This window comes from Labrus bergylta, chromosome 9 (assembly GCF_963930695.1).
Source record: "Labrus bergylta chromosome 9, fLabBer1.1, whole genome shotgun sequence".
Taxonomy (NCBI): Eukaryota; Metazoa; Chordata; class Actinopteri; order Labriformes; family Labridae; genus Labrus; species Labrus bergylta.
Window position 1 is genome coordinate 23,261,867 of NC_089203.1, and position 17,096 is coordinate 23,278,962.

At 39.8% G+C, this 17,096-nt stretch overlaps 1 protein-coding gene across 1 annotated transcript; it reads right to left on the reverse strand.

Moving 5' to 3' along the window:
* Positions 1–11,256: 11,256 nt before the first annotated feature.
* On the reverse strand, positions 11,257–16,744 carry thoc3 (THO complex 3). Its single transcript, XM_020649724.3, has 6 exons — positions 16,541–16,744; positions 16,227–16,383; positions 14,548–14,752; positions 12,716–12,877; positions 12,485–12,585; positions 11,257–11,754 (listed from the first exon to the last, which is right to left on the reverse strand). Exons 1-6 carry the CDS (start codon positions 16,718–16,720, stop codon positions 11,591–11,593), a joined length of 969 nt encoding a protein of 322 aa, XP_020505380.1. The 5' UTR covers positions 16,721–16,744; the 3' UTR covers positions 11,257–11,590.
* Between the last annotated feature and the right edge of the window lie 352 nt (positions 16,745–17,096).

A 17,096-nucleotide genomic window follows, 5' to 3' on the forward strand; every position in this document is an offset into this window, starting at 1 on the left:
AACAATTTCTAAAATGTATTCTCTCTGTTCTCCTTCCTCACCATCGCCCGTGTCCGCAATTTTCGCTGAACTGAGGCAGCGAGCAGAGCGCGAACAGGATGATGGTCTCTATAGTTCCCACTTCTGTCTGCTCCACTGTGGCTGAAACAAAACTACAGTTTTTCGTTTCATATCGTCACAGGTCCACGACTGATTGGAGACAGTTTTGTTCTTGTGATGTTGCAAAATTGATGATACCGTTACATCCCTAACAGGTACATATCGTATATTAAAGCTATAAAAAAAAAAAAAAAACATGGCTTATCTCGATCTGTGTTCAAGCCCAGAGGCGTTGCTTGTCAACAGGCAGGGCAGGTAACTGCTTGGGGCCCCAGACCAGTAGGGGGCCCCAAAGCAGTGGCCGAAAATGTGCAAATTTTGCAATGATGGCAGGAAACCTCCCCAAGGGGGCCCCACCTGACAGCACTCACTCTCGTTGCCCTGTTGAGCACTAGTTAGAGGCCCTACTAATATGCCACTGATCAAGCCAACCTTTTTATTCTAAAAATTACTATTTATTTTGGCAAACTGAAGTAACTTCTTAAAGCAAGAAGCTTATAAAGGTTAAGCAATTACTTTCATGTGGTAGTAAGCAAATAGGCTACTGGGAAGCAGCGTTCAGCATTAAAGCTGCCAAACAAACAAAAGAGACTTCCACTTAAGGGTGTACTTAAAGCAAGAACCATCAGGTCTATTGAGCCTTATGTGACTTAAATGGATACTTTTGAATTTCCTCGGTGTATACACAATCTTTTTTTAGCAGTTTTTTTTTACATCAAAACAGTTTAAACTGACAGTTTTTAGTTTCAAGACATCGAAACCTCCGCTGCAGATAAGGAAAGGATCTCAATTTCTTCTCTAAAACAACTACAAATGAATGTTAACTTTTAGGGTTCAATTCAAACGGCGACCTCCTGGCTGGAGATCGGAAAGCTCGCAGGCTTGTAATTTTTGGCGACATCATGAAATACAGTTATGCTGATTGACAGAATCATCACCTTTGAAAAATTTGAATTTTATGCTTGGACAGTTATATCGGATTGCGTAGGTGTACATATATTTATTTGAAATTCATGCTGAAAGTGTCCCTCTAAAATGTTCAGCCGGAAACATTTGTAACTTTTTCATTAAACGCTGATGTGAACACATTGTGTGTTTCAGTAGTAAATATTTGCTTGTCATTGCAGCCATAATTCTCTCAAAAATAAAATCACTCTTGAAGAAAATCAGATTTTGTCTCTGAAGGTGCAAAAGGCTCTTCTTTGCTACAGATCAGAAATCATTTTGTCCAACAAACAGCAGCTGCTGCAGCAACAACGGCGTGGACCAGATGCTGCTCCTAAACACATCAGGTTCGATTAAACTGAATAATTCATACACGTATAATACAGTATGTGTTCCCTGTTGTGCTTGTGCTCCATCTGTTCACACAGTTGAAGACACTACATCCAGTTTTTCACACTGCAAAAAACGCTGTTTAAATTGACGAGTGGCCGGCGAGTACACATCAATGACATGATGACTAGAAACCAGCTGGCACTTTTAGACTTGGAGGTAAAAACAAAACAGTTCCAGTTTATTTAATTCATTACATTTTTAGCTGTCATGATTTAAATACAAGAGGGTTCATTTGTTGATGAGTTTTCCTGAAAAGAGGTCAAATCAGTTACAAATGAGAAGAGAGAAGAAAACACAACATTAAAATTATATTTCACAACTTCTTACAATTTTATAACACCGGAGGTTACCGCTTGGGTTAATATGAGATACTTGTAAATACCGAGAAGTTGGTCAGCTTAGCCACTCTATTGAGAAAATGATGTACAATGTGTATAGCTTCTGTGCTTTCCGGCACTGTTGCTGTTTTTTTTTTTTTTTTTTTTTGATATAGGGGTGGAGCTGAAAAACATCTCCAGTGACTAATTTAGGTACTATTGACAAGTACCTCATTCAACCTCACTTCAAAAATACAAAACTGTCCCTTTAAGTCTCACCCATCATCGCCCTTTCTTTGTGCTGTTTCCTTCTCTACCCTGATTTTTCCTTTTTGTTTTTCTTAAGAGGGCAGTGCTTCACTTACTTCCTCAGTACATCCTTTCTTCTAACTTAACAACCTTCCTTTATTCTCTCTAAATTCCTCCCTTATCTTTCCAACGTCTTCTTTGCGACAGCCCACTTTCCTGCACCTCTTATTTCAGCTTTCTGTTAAGTTCCCTCGCTTCCTCCTCCTGGTTTTTTCAATCTTGCCCCTTCTTTTTAATTCCTTCCTCGCTTATCCCTCCCATTACATAAGAAATGATAAAGCTTGAATGATTAAAAAAAAAAATGACTCACAAGCACACTGAAGCTACATCATGGGATTCAATCTGAACCAAAGAGCTTTACAATAGATCAAAATTGATTTCCAGAAAGTTGGAGAAGTTTTACTTTTCAGGGCAGTTTGCAAAGTAGTTATGGAAATATAACTTCAAAATTGAATGAATTTCCTCTTTTTCTAGTCAGGTAGAACATTTGAAAAAAAAAATACAGGCATGTTTACTGCGACCTGGGACGATCACATTGCCCTCTTAGGGTGCATTCACACCTGAGCTGTTTGGTCCATTTGAAACAAACTCTGTCAGACGCTCTGTCAGATAATTCATTTGGTATAGGTCTGGTACAAACCAAAAGAACAATCTCTGGTCAGCTTAAACAGGGGGAGCTCGGTTTGCTTCAAAGTGCATCATAGTTTTGTTCGCCGTAGATGAGAACGCGATCCAAACCATACAAGGGAAGTGAACCTAAAAAGCGGTAAGCTTTACCTAGTGTGGCTAACGTTAGCATTGCTAACAACACCAGCCTGAAGTCCTCCCTGCGGGATAACGTCCACTTGTCTGTGTTAAACATGGCTACACATTGCTCCTGTCCAAATGCCAGTTTAACCTTCCCAACTGACATATATGTTTATCTGGATTTTAGAGATCAAAATATTGAAATGTTCCGCGTTATGGGATGCCATACTTCCACTGACCTGTTGTTTACTTTCTGGTTATAGTGCAGCATTAGGCCGGAGGGCAGTAGCCACTGACCGGAGCTACAGCTACTAGTGGTAGGTGGCTACAGTACTCAACATTTGGCAGGCTTTGTTGGGCAGGGTGAAAGCAGAACCAATTAAAAAGTCCACTGAACTTCATATGTAGAAGCGACCTTCATGGCTTTCTACTGCTGTGTTTCCTAAATGATTCTAACAGTCATAAAAGTCTGATGGCAAAGACAGAGGAGGATTTCAAACACCCAGAAAGCTCAACAATCTGCGTGAAACCCCCTGTATCAACTCAACTTTTCTTCTAACATCTGCTCCTGCACAGGTTCAGTGAAGCGGCTTCTACATTTGTGGCGGGTATTTTTTTGATCTGCTTCCTCCTCCTCTTCCTCTGCGCTGCATTGTAACGGCCCCTGATTGGGCCATTAGTCACAGAGAGGAGTCCAGTTTATCATCGGCCGACAAGCCTTCGCTACCGCTTCAGTAACCGATCCATCATTGTTGTAAGTTTCTTCATTTGTTGGAGATTGGTTGGGGGAAAAAATAGATAAGATTAATTACAGCAGCATCCCACTGTTCTCATTATAACAGTGAAAGAGGAAAAAGAGGAAGGCCAGTGGTCGTAGCAAACAACTTGTTACATGAGAGGAAACAGAATAGAGAGTCATCAAGTATTCCTTGTTGATAAATCGATCTGAATCTGAGAGGGGAGACATCGAGATGGAACATTTGAAACTATCTCATGCACAAGACCAAAAAACTGCATGCAAAACAAGTGTTGGTCCTTATGTTGCAAGAATCACTTTACTATCTGCGATAAAAGATGGGATTTTTAAATAGTTTTAGAAGCTTAATATATTCCACTCAGGAGGTTCGATTTACTTTTTTCAGTACCGGCTTGCACTAGCTATTTGAAAGTTGAACTGTAGCAAGTTCTAACGTAAATCACACACCTGTCCTGTGTAAAATACCGTTGTCATGGCGATGGTTTTTTAAAGGTGGGATAACTTGGAGGATGAGATGGAGCAGAGGGTTTTGCCGGCTGTTTGGTGTCAGCGGTGTTCTCCGCGTTACAAGTTTAATCCCTCAGAAATGTATGATGACTATATGTTTTTACTCCCGCGTTCGTTTTCCACGAGAGAAGAGATTCAATTCATCGGTCCAACAACAGAAAAGGATACTGTCAAATTAGCCTGCCTTATATTTTCACCTCTCAGTGACACTGTTGTTATTTTACTCTAGCTGTACATTAAGGCTGTAGGCCTTAGTTGCCACCTAATCATTATGCTTTGTCATTCTTAACATATACTTTCCTAACTACTTGTGGACTGACGCCTGTTAACGGAAGCTACTTTAAGCTGTTTGTCTTTTTGAGAAAAAGCTTTTCACTGATTGGCCGCAGGAAGGGGAAACGTTATATTTGCAAATTGCACATAGATGTTGTCACAACCCAGGCTCAGTGAGCTGGACAAACACAGTTTTAAAGTTATTTAAATAATAATTTATTGCAAACTAAGGCAAATCACCCTGATTAAAGAATGTGCACTCTGTAAATCAGTGGTGAATGTGTGAAGTGTTGACAAGAGAGTGACAGAGACTGAGAAGCCTGCTTAAATACTCAGGCCCCGCCCGCCCAGGTGTATGATGTCAATTCAACTGGCTCCGCCCCTTTCTACATGACGGCAACCTAAGTGGGGAGAGATACAAGGCAACAGGAAGAGCACTGACAGTCAGGGGTCGTCACAGTGTTATTCTAAGAATGCAATGTTTGATTTGATTTCTTTTTATTTTGTCCGGAGTTATCCATAAATAAAGTAGAAAACTGTTCACATTTTAAACTCATTCCAATTGTTGAAAGTTATTTGTCATGACAGGACTTTGTGAGATCGAGCTGCGAATGTATTAGGCTTGTTAAGAAGGTGAAAAAAAAAAGGTTAATCCCAAAGGAGAAATACTTTTTTTTTTTCTAAATAAATGATTACACATGAACTGATCATAAAAGAAACCATCAGTTGCAGCTTGAACACGAGCAGCATATCTTGTCTTGTGTCAGGTGCATGTTAAGCACACGAAGAACTGTAATAGTTTTAATTTTGACATCATTTAATTGATTATTATCTCCACTTTCTTCTCTGAACAACTGTGACAGAACTCTTGTTTACAGACTGAAAGAAAAAAAACATGACTGCACTGTTTTTGATTGGTCAGGTGAAAAAAAAGAAAATGTAAAATCTACTGTCTATGAGATGGATGCTACTGTCCACACTTTTTCTCCCTCACTCTTTTACCCATCCATTTACACTTTATACAGCTTCCTCCTCTACTGACATGTGTGTGTGCGTGTGTGTGTGTGTGTGTGTGTGTGTGTGTGTGTCCTCATGCTTCTCGTCTTTCTCATAGTGTTTGGCTCAGCTGGATGAACGTTGTTGCTGTCAGCAGTTCTCCAGACAGAAAAGTCCTGACTCCTGCACCTCCAGTTAGAGCAGTAATCTGTGTCCTCGCTGCTTATTCCCCGAGGTCCAAACCCCAAATTAAAAACCTGAATGTCTTGTTTTGTTGTCAGTGATAAACTCTTGGACAATGGCAACCTGCAGCTCTCGTCTTTATGTATCCGGGGAGAGTTTGCTGAGCACACACATGCAGCTTATCAAGGCAGAGAGAAATATGACGCGTGCCATCTAACCTCATTTATTCAGATTAACTCGACTGGGCAACATCAACACTTTTTTCTCTGTCACATTCACACAGCTCAGGGCATTCTCAACTGGAAGATGCCATGTGGGGGTTTTTTTTGGGCCCCCATCAGCAAACAGCCTCGTCTCACTCCCAACTCATAAAATATATCAATCTGTGTTATTTCTGTCCAATGCAATTTTGAAATATTTTATATTTTCATGAAAAAAAAATCACAAAATTTGACAAAAGACAAGAGTTTAAATCTACAATAGCTGAATAAAAGTATTTTCTAGGATTTATGAGGACTTATTCTTGACTAGTGTGGAGTTTTTTGGAATTTTGATTTACTGTAACCTGTTTTTCTCTGTTTGGATTTTGATCTTGCATTTTGGGTTGAAAAGAAAAAAACCCTGACCACTACTCTCGCTCGGCTTCACCAATTTATTAGAAAAAAAAACCCACAACGTTTTAGTCCCTCTGAACCTTTGTCAAGTGTGTCAGTTCAGAGAGAATTAAACAGGGGAAAAATGCAAACTGAAAATGTTCATAACACCATTCATACTCCGACACTTTCTAAAATAGCTGCAATAACTACACTTTGAGGAAAATAACCAAAAACCTGCCTCATAAATGTTTTTTTTTTTTTTTTTAAATCAATATCAAATCTCCTGTGTTGGTGGATTGGTTTATTTTCTCGCAAGATGTTTTTTCAGTAACTTTCAGAAACAATAATGCACACACACGAGGCAATGATGATAACCAACTTTGCAAAGAAGAGTGCTTATGATTCAGACGACATCGCTGCATGACTAACACGTGCTGACACGAAAAGCATGTACGACCATCCACATACAAGTGACAAGTGCGTAACAGTGCAGAAGCTGAGTGAACACATAAAGCGCAGAAATTAAACAGCAAAAAAAGCAATCATTTCCAAGGGAGGGATCAACTGAATTTTAACCTTAACAAAACAGTTAGCAAATGCCCAGTTAAGGTTTTTGGTCTTGGCTATTTTGTCTTTGAGGTTACTTTAGACAATAATGTGGCAACATTTTAATCCGATGAAGATTCAGCTATGATCAAACTGTTGTCTGTTTAAACTCATGACTCAAAAGCTCCTTGATTGTTTTTTTTTTTAAATTTAGTGTCACATTCTTAAATCCAGGAGCACCAAGCCATTTGATTGTATTGCTTTTATCCCCTCAAGCAGAAATAATGCACATTAAGTCAACTTGCAGAAAGAAAAAAAAGTGCAAGTGATGGAGAGAGTGTGACAGAGCACAAAAGATTTTCATTTCACCAAAACTACAAAAATCAATCGAGAAGCCTCCGGTCAATGCAAGCACGACAATTATCCAGAACGGCGGAAGTGCCCTTTAACAGATCCAGAGACTAATTCGTTTTGACTGAACCAAATGGACGGGTGGGTCTGATTATCTCGCTGCACGCAGCTGCTCTTCCACAACACACGTGAATTCACACACACACACAGAGACACACTCAGAGGGATATACATGCACAAATGCAACATCACCGATACACTCATGCAAATGTGCAAACAGACACACACACTCATATTTAAACCCTCGTCTGAGAGCATTAGTATCTGAATGGATTGATCAGCATGCCTGAGCACATCTGAGCTCCAGCCGACGGAACAGAGGGCGATCACCTCGGGAAAAAAAAGCTTCTGTTCAAAGAATGAGATTATCGATCGATTCAGAGTGAAACTTGGTTTAAGCTGCCATCTTAAATCTGACACCGTTTCAATGTCCTCATGTTTGAAATGTTAAGCACATTAAGAAGACATTAATATGAATAGGCTGGAAGATGTCCTTGCTGCTAAGATACAAAATGTGTGAAAATAAGATATAAAACATGTGCTTCCTCGATCTTCCTGACTCTGTTCTATCAGGGAAGTTCTTGAAAGGATGCTGTTATGTCTAACAGTTGAAACTTAATCAAAAACATTAATCAAAAAGTAATCCAGTAAATAAGCAGCAAACATGGAGGAATTCTTTTTAAAACCACCCTAGGAATGAAAATAAAACTACAACATTCAAAAGTGATATTAGCACAATGGTCAGTCAGTTATGATAGGCTTGGTTATATAAGTATCAACTTTCAATATGTTGACCAATTAGTCCACACTTGATATTTGATGGTTTTGTATCTAAGTTCAGAGTCTCACTGATTCACTGACTACAGTAATGATGAAAAGCAACACTTGGTTTGTTTACACTAATGTAAGGAAATGCATCCTATTTCTCTTTCAGAAAGTCATGTTGTTGTTGATGACCAAATAAGTATTTTGGCACAAATAACTCAGGAAAGCTAAAGAATAAAGAAAATGTCATCCCTGCTTTACCCTATATTTCACTCATGAGCTTTACTCCCAGCCCATTTCTGAAGTGTTGAAATCAGGATCAGAAATACTTTATGAATCCCAGAGGGAAATGTGGTCGTTACAGTTGCATTAAAACACAATATAACAGTGGAAATATATATACAATCAAAATATGAATAAAATAGGATTGTAAGTGAGATATAAAGCAAAGCAAGAATAAGAGTAAACACAATTAACATCAAAACATGAACAACAAGCATGTAAAGCATTTTAGAAAAGAAAAGAAAAACTAAGCTATGCACGGCAGCTTATAACCCAATTAGCCGCGCTGTTTCAATACATTTTTAGTACTTGTATCCTTCAAAAAACCAAAGGGTTCATTAAGACAACATGAATGGTCAGCTTGAAACAGCTAGTAGATGTACCGTGAAACAGATGCTTAAGCGTTATTTAAAACTCAGACACATGGCTACAGAAAATCTTGACCCTTATTTTAAAGGGTTACTGTAGCTTTGATTGAAAACAGATGCTTGAGGGAACCTAAAAACCAACTCCTTGAGAAACAAACAAACAAAACGGTGCTTAAAACAGACTGTAGAGGTTAGCTTGAAACATCTTCGATAGAGTATTTTAAAGTGACATATAGGGGTACCTTGACGCAGCCACCACAGGAAACCCTGACACGTACATTAAAGGGTACCTCAAAACAGACAATACCTTGTACTTTCGTTGCCATGACGGCAGTTTTGCATGACTTTTCCTGAGATACCATACCAACCATTGTATCACGATAAGTTGAATTAGCAAATAACTTTAGTATTTTCCCGTTCTTGTAAACTTTTGTGTTTCATTCTTGGAGACTAAAGTTCACTGATTTTAACACGATGAGAGAAGAAGAACAAACAGTTATTAAACAGAGAAACTTGATATCTAGATATTAAAGTACTTCAAAAACGATTTCCCTAATGCTAGAAAAGGTTAATTGCATTAATCTGACTACACGCACACTGGGGTCACTATTTAATACTTCTCTCTATATTTACTGAGCCCAGAAGGCACATCAAACCTGCCAAACCTGCAGTGATTTGTTGACCAATGGCAGTGCGACGGCGAGGTTGCTCCATGTAGAACAGGCCATAAAAAAGTGAAATCAGAAAGACCCTCCTGCTTACACAATGAGACAGGCGGATGGAGGAGATCCTGGAGGCAGCTGTATTTGATTTATTATCCCACAATGCTCTCAGGCAATCACATCCATGGATATTGAATGACCTCTTCACAATGTCTGGACTACAATAAATCACAGCCGGGATCAGCTTGGAGACTGATGGGACGACACGCTCAAGGGCCATTCAGCCACATCAGCGCACGATGCTAAATTCAACAGAAGGGGTTTGACTCGACTGCTTTGCATGTCGGCCGCCAAAGCAAACAAAAACACGACGCTCTGTTTCCCACATTTAGGAGGAACAACTCAAATAAACATTAGGATTGTATATTTTGAATTATTACCATCATGCAGAAACCAAACAGGTAAATCAGTCGAGGTTTACCGCCTTGGACAGCACAGCTCTCGTGTGAAGATGAACCAAATTAAAACTAATTAGGCTGGGACTGAGTGGTGCATCGCTGCCTTGTGATATCCCTCCAAAGGTTACAGGATGCTGCGAGTTGAAACATCCTGCAGCCTGCTGGTCTGAGGCTCTGGACAAAGGGAGTAGCCACCTGTCACCGGCCCGGGCGGAGGGCCACGAGTGTTTGAGGCTCACACTGCGCTGTGTGTGCGTCTGTCACCACAAAAGGGAGATTAAGAGGTCCAGAGAAAACGGTCCCGCCTACTGTCAGGGGATGGCTGTTTAAGTTTATTTATCTATTAAAGCAGGGCAAGCTCAATGGTTTGTATTGATTTAAAAACACATTAAGGAGACAGGAGGAAAGAATAGAAGAAACACATCAAAAGAACACAATGATGAAGTAAACTAGTGTTATCATTCTAATGTTATATGTTAAATCTACAGAACTGAATCTCCAATCTACAAAATAAAGACCTAATATAATGATGTATACGTTCTCGTCTCAGGTCACAAACTATTTGAAGTTACTCTTTGGTATCTGGTATCTTGCTTTACATATGATTAATGTGCAGCTGTCCTTTCGCTGATGTGTTTAGGCATCACTTGGTTGAGTTCAGGAAGGCTGCAGAAAAAGCAAAATGACTCCATTTGAATTAAAATGACTCCCGAGGACTCAAACCCCAGTCCAGTGATGTTTGAGGCCATGCTGCATCTTTATGTGAAAAACATTGACAACAAAGAGGGAATTGTCCTAAAACGGACAACCTTAATCACAGAAGCAAAACATGGGTACAACTACAACTTAATGTAGCGTCAACTCAGCTTTCAATCTTATCAGCAGAGAATAATTACCCTGTTTCAAAAAAAAATAAAAAAATAAAAATCCCACAAGAGCTGTGTTATTAAAAGCTGAAAATCCCTTCAGGTTAACTAAAATTCCTGCTGCGACAGTATCATGTGTTTGTCCTGAACTGTATTTAAATTTGAATGAGGCCATTTACAAACTAATACATCAATCTGCTGTTCAGCTAGTGTGTGGAGGCAGAGTGTTCATCTGGGTGCAAACATGTTTGTATGTAGGCTGTGGGTTTGTGCATTTTCTGTATGCTGCGTGGGTGTGTATGTTCATTTCACCTCCCCTCACCGTCTCTTCTTTATTATATGAAAACATACACACACACACACACATATACACACACTTACACAACACTGCAGGCAGACAAGGCGTGTTCAAGGTCCAGGGTAATTACATTTGTGTTTTCCTATGCTTGCTCTGCTGGGGCCTTTAACATAAAAACCACACGTGCCTTGTACTCCAGCTTTGCATTGAGGCAACAATCTGAAACCTATTCAATACATTGTAATATATAAATAATCTGTATGTTTAAGAACCTGGCTAATATTTGACCGTTTAGCCCTACAACAGATATAATAGATAGATTATAAATAATTGATAGTGATAACAGGACACATTACGTGTTTATAAACAGTAGCTGTAAACATTAAATGCATATTTTCTTACAATACCTGCATTTATTTAGCGTTATATATGAGAATATATCAAGAGATAGTTATGAAATCAGGGCTTGAGACACATACACTTAATAAAAAGAACGATTTTAATATCAAAAACATTGCATATGTTACAAAAAGCATTATATTACAGCACTGGGGAGTTGTGTTTTCGTGTGTGTGTAAAAAAAAAGGGAATGAAATCAGCTGTTTAAGGTTAAAGTTGGGAGAGCTGCGCCATCTGCTGGTGGTGAATGGTAACTGTTATGTTTACAGGTTACAGCTTAAATGCACTGAATCCTCCGAGCAGTATGGCGCATGCTTTCCTTCTCTTTCTCCTTAAGTCAGACTAGACTGCATCAGAAGAATACAAGATCACTATTTTCACCAGGAAAAAAAAAAAAAAAACTCTGATCAATCTCAGGAGTCATTGGGAAGGCCGAACAGTTTGACGGTGCCCGACTCTCTGTTGTTGTCGTATTTGCCCTCCTTGTCGTCGCAGGCGTAGGCGAGCAGCGGCCTCTTGGGGTGCCAGGCGACGGTAAAAGTCGGGGAGTCACACTGAACCTCCCACAGCTTCTCTCCTGTACAAATCCACAATACAGGCAGGGAAACAAAGTTTACATTTTACAAACAACTGAATTGAGCATTTGTAGAGTGTAGAATCACAGAGTTGAAGCCGCTTTTTAATAAAAGTGTTTAAAAACATTTCAAACAGTAACGACATATCTCTAAACTTTTCTTTGTTCTTACCTTTCTTTAGTCGTTTTGTCATACTCATAATTTCCTTGCTTGTACTGTCTTTGATTGTTTATCATGTATTACAAATATTTCATTCTAGTTATACTCAGTTAACTTTCCTGCCTTGTTCTGGTGTTTGTTTTTCACTCAATTGGCTGTAAATCTGTATGGAAAAACTCTGGATGGTTTGAAAGTTGCCGAACAGTCTGATTTGAATAAGACAAGTGAAAGATTTAAAAACATTATTTTCAAGAGCTTTCAATCAGTAATGGCATTCAACAAAACCAGAAGAAAAAACATGTTAGAAGGGGTTAGGGTTTACAAAATATTTAACAAATCTGCAAACAGGTCGGGAATTAAATAAAAATCTAACAGCAACAGAATGACACAAAACTATACTTCCTGCCCGACTGATTTTGTTATTAAAAGGTCCACTATAATAGGACAGGCTGGTTTTTTTTAAAACTCAAAACATGGTTTTATTATAACCTGATGTGGTTAATGTTACATTCAAAAGACTTAAGAGTCAAAGGTTAGATTTTAGTTTATATTTTAAATGTCAGTGGTACTGACCTGTTTCCACCTCAGCGATGTCTATAAAGTGATCCTCAGAGGCTGAGGCTAACATCTTTCCATCATGGCTGAAGCTCAGAGTCCTCACTGGCCAGTCCAACCTAAACATCAACGTTAGAAAACAATGATTATATAAACTCAGGGGCAGGTAATGATTGCAGCGAGTTGTTGTATGTTATCATGTACATTTATTTCTGATGAAAAGTCAAAGTGGAATGTGGGCAGACTGACCTGGAGAAGCAGCGGACACACACCAGTTCCTCCACGTCCCACAGTGAGACCAGAGCGTCTGCACTTCCTGTGGCAAAGTATTTCCCCGTGGGGTCAAACTTGATACAGATGCAGTTGGACGGGTGAGCGTTGATGGACTGGATTGGCTTCAGCTCGGGATAACTGCAAACAAACACAATGGTCACTTTGACCCTGTTCTCATACTGTTGTGGGCTGTTCACACTTGGTACCAGAGATTTTCCAGAAGAGACCGCACTCTAACGTCATCGTTTCACCCGGTGAATTTGAGTTTGATTTATCTGCAAGTTTTGTGTTGTGTATCCCAAAACCTTGAAAAGAAAGCTTCATTTACCTGAGTGGGTTTTCTTTTTGAACCACAGTGTTGTGTAGAGATGGATCACAAGTAAAAACATGGAGGATATCCCCAGACACGATTTTCAGTTCATGCAAGCGCGTATATTTTTATTTACGGGTTACATTGACTGAATAAAAACGCCACAATGACTTAAGAGTAAAACTAAAGAGAGCAATGTCACGCTAAAGGTACTCGTGTGGAGGATGAGATGATACATTTGTGGTCTCACTAGATGAGCTGTTCATATAAATATAGTCCTCCTCAAAACGCAATAGTAGAGCTTACATGTTTTAGCTCGAGTGATAAGATGCAATACTAGATGTTTGACTTGAACCTTTAATGAGCCAACGGCCGACCGTTTGCATTAACACGTGCACTTTATTCCAGTTGCTCCACCATGACAGGACGAGTTTCACAGACTGTGAAGCGTCTTTAGAAAACATGACTTTTTAAGTTTGTTATTTCACCGTGTTAATTCTACATAACTATTCAGCTGTTTTATATGAACACCCTGTTGTAGTCAGCAGACCCCTCAGAAGAGAAAAACAAAGATCTACGCAAAGGTTAAAGAGACTATTGAATTTGCATTCTCTCAGACAGATGACTAAAAGGCGTTATGGGACATACAGCCCTCCAAGGTGAAGTGTAGGTGTGGGAAATACTGACAAGTAACTAAGGAATAAAGTGGTCTCTTCACCCACATCTTTCAGAAGTTACTATGTATCCTGACATATTTATAAAAACAGAACTCATCCTAATGTGTGAAAAGGAAATAGAAAAAGATACACAGCTTGATTCAGTATTTTCTACAGACTTGCATCATCAGCCTTGATATCTGCTGTCATGACAACAGAATCTTAAGCTTAGATATGATGATAGGAAAGTTAAAACAATATCAATAACAGATTCAATACCACAACAACAACAACAACAACAGATGGCCAGGAACCCAAATTCTAAAATTTGCAAATAGCAGGAAAGCTCCTGCATTCTGTCTAAATTGCACAAAGAAGTTGCCAATGTATTTGTGCATTTTAGACTGTCCTCTCTCCCTTTTCCACATGGCAGCTTTGGATTAAAATTAAAAACATGACTAAGGATCTTTAGTTTTTTAACTCTTCTGCATTTTTTGATACAAGCGATCATTAAAATAACAGAGATTGTATCATTGGTAAACCTGCTATCCAAAAGTATTGAAGTATTGGAATCTTTGAAAACCTTAGGTCGGCTTACTTGAGGTCTGATTTTGAAAAAAAAAAAAACAACAGTGAGTGTTTTCTGCAGGAAAATAAAATCCCAAAGTAAAGTATTTAACATCACAGCCTCAGTTTTAAGAGGCTTCACACAGCAGCTGACAGAGTGTGAGAACTGTGAGCGCAGATTCTCAAGAATAAATGAATACACATTCAGAGTTTGTGTCACTGCCAGATGCCAAAATCAACTTTCCCCCCCAGTTTGGATCTGTTGGGGTTCCTACCTCAGAATATTGATGCAGCCGCTGCCGTTAGTGAGGAAGAATGAGTCGTTGTCGTTGTTCCAAGAGATCTCGTTCACCTCGAACTTGAACTGCTCTTCCGCTTTGGAGCGGTGTGTCTTCGCGTCGATGAAGGTCACCACGTCGTCTTTGTTTCCGACAGCGATGGTCTGACCGTCCGGGCTCCAGCAAATGTTAATGTTTTCTCCTTAAAAAGAAAGAAATATATATATATATATTTTTGTAATTGACATCCCTCTCATGGAGAACACTTTAATAGTTAAGCTGTTTAATATTCTTTGGTTATTTCCCTCATCATTAATCGTTTCCCTATTACCCCCCCAGCCTGAAAGATCTTGTAAATAAACCACCTTCCTGTCAGATATTTATTTTAACCTCCCTAAAATCATAGATGTAACACTCCATGAATTACATTTCTGGTTAAAGGTTTTAATTTATATGCATTCGTTTACTCATCTTTCTATTTAGACTGAGAGGAGATTCCAAGATCAGGAATATCCTGTCGCAAAATGATGCAGAAAAACTAGTTCATACATTTGTTACCTCCACATTGGATTATTGTAATTCTCTTTTGTCGGGGTGGCTCCCCCTCCCCCTCCCCCTCCCCCTCCCCCACCCCCTTGCTCCCTATCCCTCTTCCTGTATCTTATCCCATCTCTTCCCCTATCCAAGCCCGGTGCAGTCTCGGCCTGTGAAGGCTGTTTCGTCATGAGCCGGGGATCCGGTCGAAGATTTCTGCCTTTTAATAAGGCAGTTTTTTTCTTACCACTGTAACTTTTGCTGCTTTGCTAAAAGTGCTCATGATGGATAGGCCGAGTCTTTGTAACATAACAATAAGTAAGGTCTTTTACCTGCTTTTTTGTAATGTTAACAGAAAAAGCTAAAGACCCAGCTCTTTCATGAATAACTACAAACTTAATGATGATGGTCTCCATATTATTGATGATGACGATGGTTGTGACGATTGTTGAACGACGACTTATAAGATGGTTTCTATACTGATTAGAGCTCTCAAGAACTGCCCTCAATGTTGTGCTTTGCCTCTGGTCACGTCCTGTCCGCACCTGTGTGTCCAATCAGACTCAAAGCTGATCGTTTGCTCTCTTACCGACATTGTTCCCTTTTTTTTCCCCCCCTAGATCCTTGCTTGTGTTGTACTTACTCTCTGATGTACGTCGCTTTGGATAAAAAACATCTGCTAAGTGAATTGTAGAAAGAGTAAGGTGTTTCACCTGCTTTTTGTAAAATGTCTCGAGATAAGACGTGTTATGAGTTGACGCTATACAAATACAAATTGATTTGATTGAATTGAAAAAGAGCAGCAGGGAAGAAGAAGAAGAAGCAGCAGCGTGTTTGGTCAGTCGTAGGAGGTGTAATATCTTCTGTGGAAACTAGAGTCTGGAGTCCTGCTGTTAAGCTTCAGGCAGCCACACTAACTTCCACTTAAGTTCACACTTACTATAGTGGGTTTTTTTTTTCATAGCTGCTTTCATAGTATTCAGGTGTCTCTTCCCCTTCCTCTCAGCTCAGCTTGATAACAACATATATTTTTTTAAAAGTAGTATTTGACATTTTACTTCAGTCATTTTTCTGTGTGCACGTTCACGTGGATCAGACCTTACCCCCCCCCCCCCACCTGCAGGTACGGAGGTCCCGCTCACCTTTTGTAATGACAGTGGCGATGCATTTGGTGGTGCGGACGTCCCATATCCGGATGGTCTTGTCTCCAGACGCTGTGACAAACAGATCCGGGTTTGTCGGATGCCAGCAGAGTTGATCCACACTGTCACTGTGGCCTCTGTAGTTGTTCTCTTTCACCTTAAGGGAACAGGACGAGTTGAAATGGGACTCAGGAGGATGCTTATAAATAATCCCCTCAGCCCTACACGTACACCTCAATATACACCTCTTTAAGTATCTTTGATATGCTAACTGTAGCATGGTAGCCCATCACCGCCCGCACACCCGCACTCACCAAGCGGTCCTTCTCCAGGACAAACACGCTGGCTGTTTTGTCGAAGGAGCCGGACGCGAGCCTCCTGCCGTCGCAGCTCCACGCCACCGAGTGGACTTTCGCCGTGTGCGCCGGGAACTCGCGACTTTTGTTGTTATTCCTGAAGCTCTCCTGCATCTCCTGGTAGTACTGCGACGCCATCGTGGGCTTCTACGTCACGATGCCTCGGCGGCGGGTGAAGGGGACACGTGAGCAAAACATCGCCACCTGCTGCTTCGGAGTGCGGACCAAATCTTAATCCTTTACATTACTCTAACTACAATACATTTAATTCTTACTATCTTACCTTTTTTTTTTTTTTAATTTGCTGATCATATAGCCCATAAAACAAATGTAGAATAAATGTAAACGTCAAATAAAAGTCCATTCTAATTCAGCCCCCGAGTTAAGATTTAAGATTAGGATTTAAGATTTACTTTTATTGATCCCTGCAAGGGGAAATTTCAGTTTTTACACTCTGTAAGTCATGCAACACACACATAGGCTGAAGTATACACAAACAGGATCCTATGGACTT

Coding starts and splice junctions, on each gene's coding strand:
- thoc3 (XM_020649724.3), bottom strand. CDS start 16,720: ATGGCGTCGCAGTACTACCAGGAGATGCAGGAGAGCTTCAGGAATAAC. Junction 12,878..14,547: donor GGCTGCATCAATATTCTGAG/GTAGGAACCCCA, acceptor GTTTGTTTGCAG/TTATCCCGAGCTGAAGCCAA. Junction 11,755..12,484: donor CATCGCTGAGGTGGAAACAG/GTCAGTACCACT, acceptor GGATTTGTACAG/GAGAGAAGCTGTGGGAGGTT.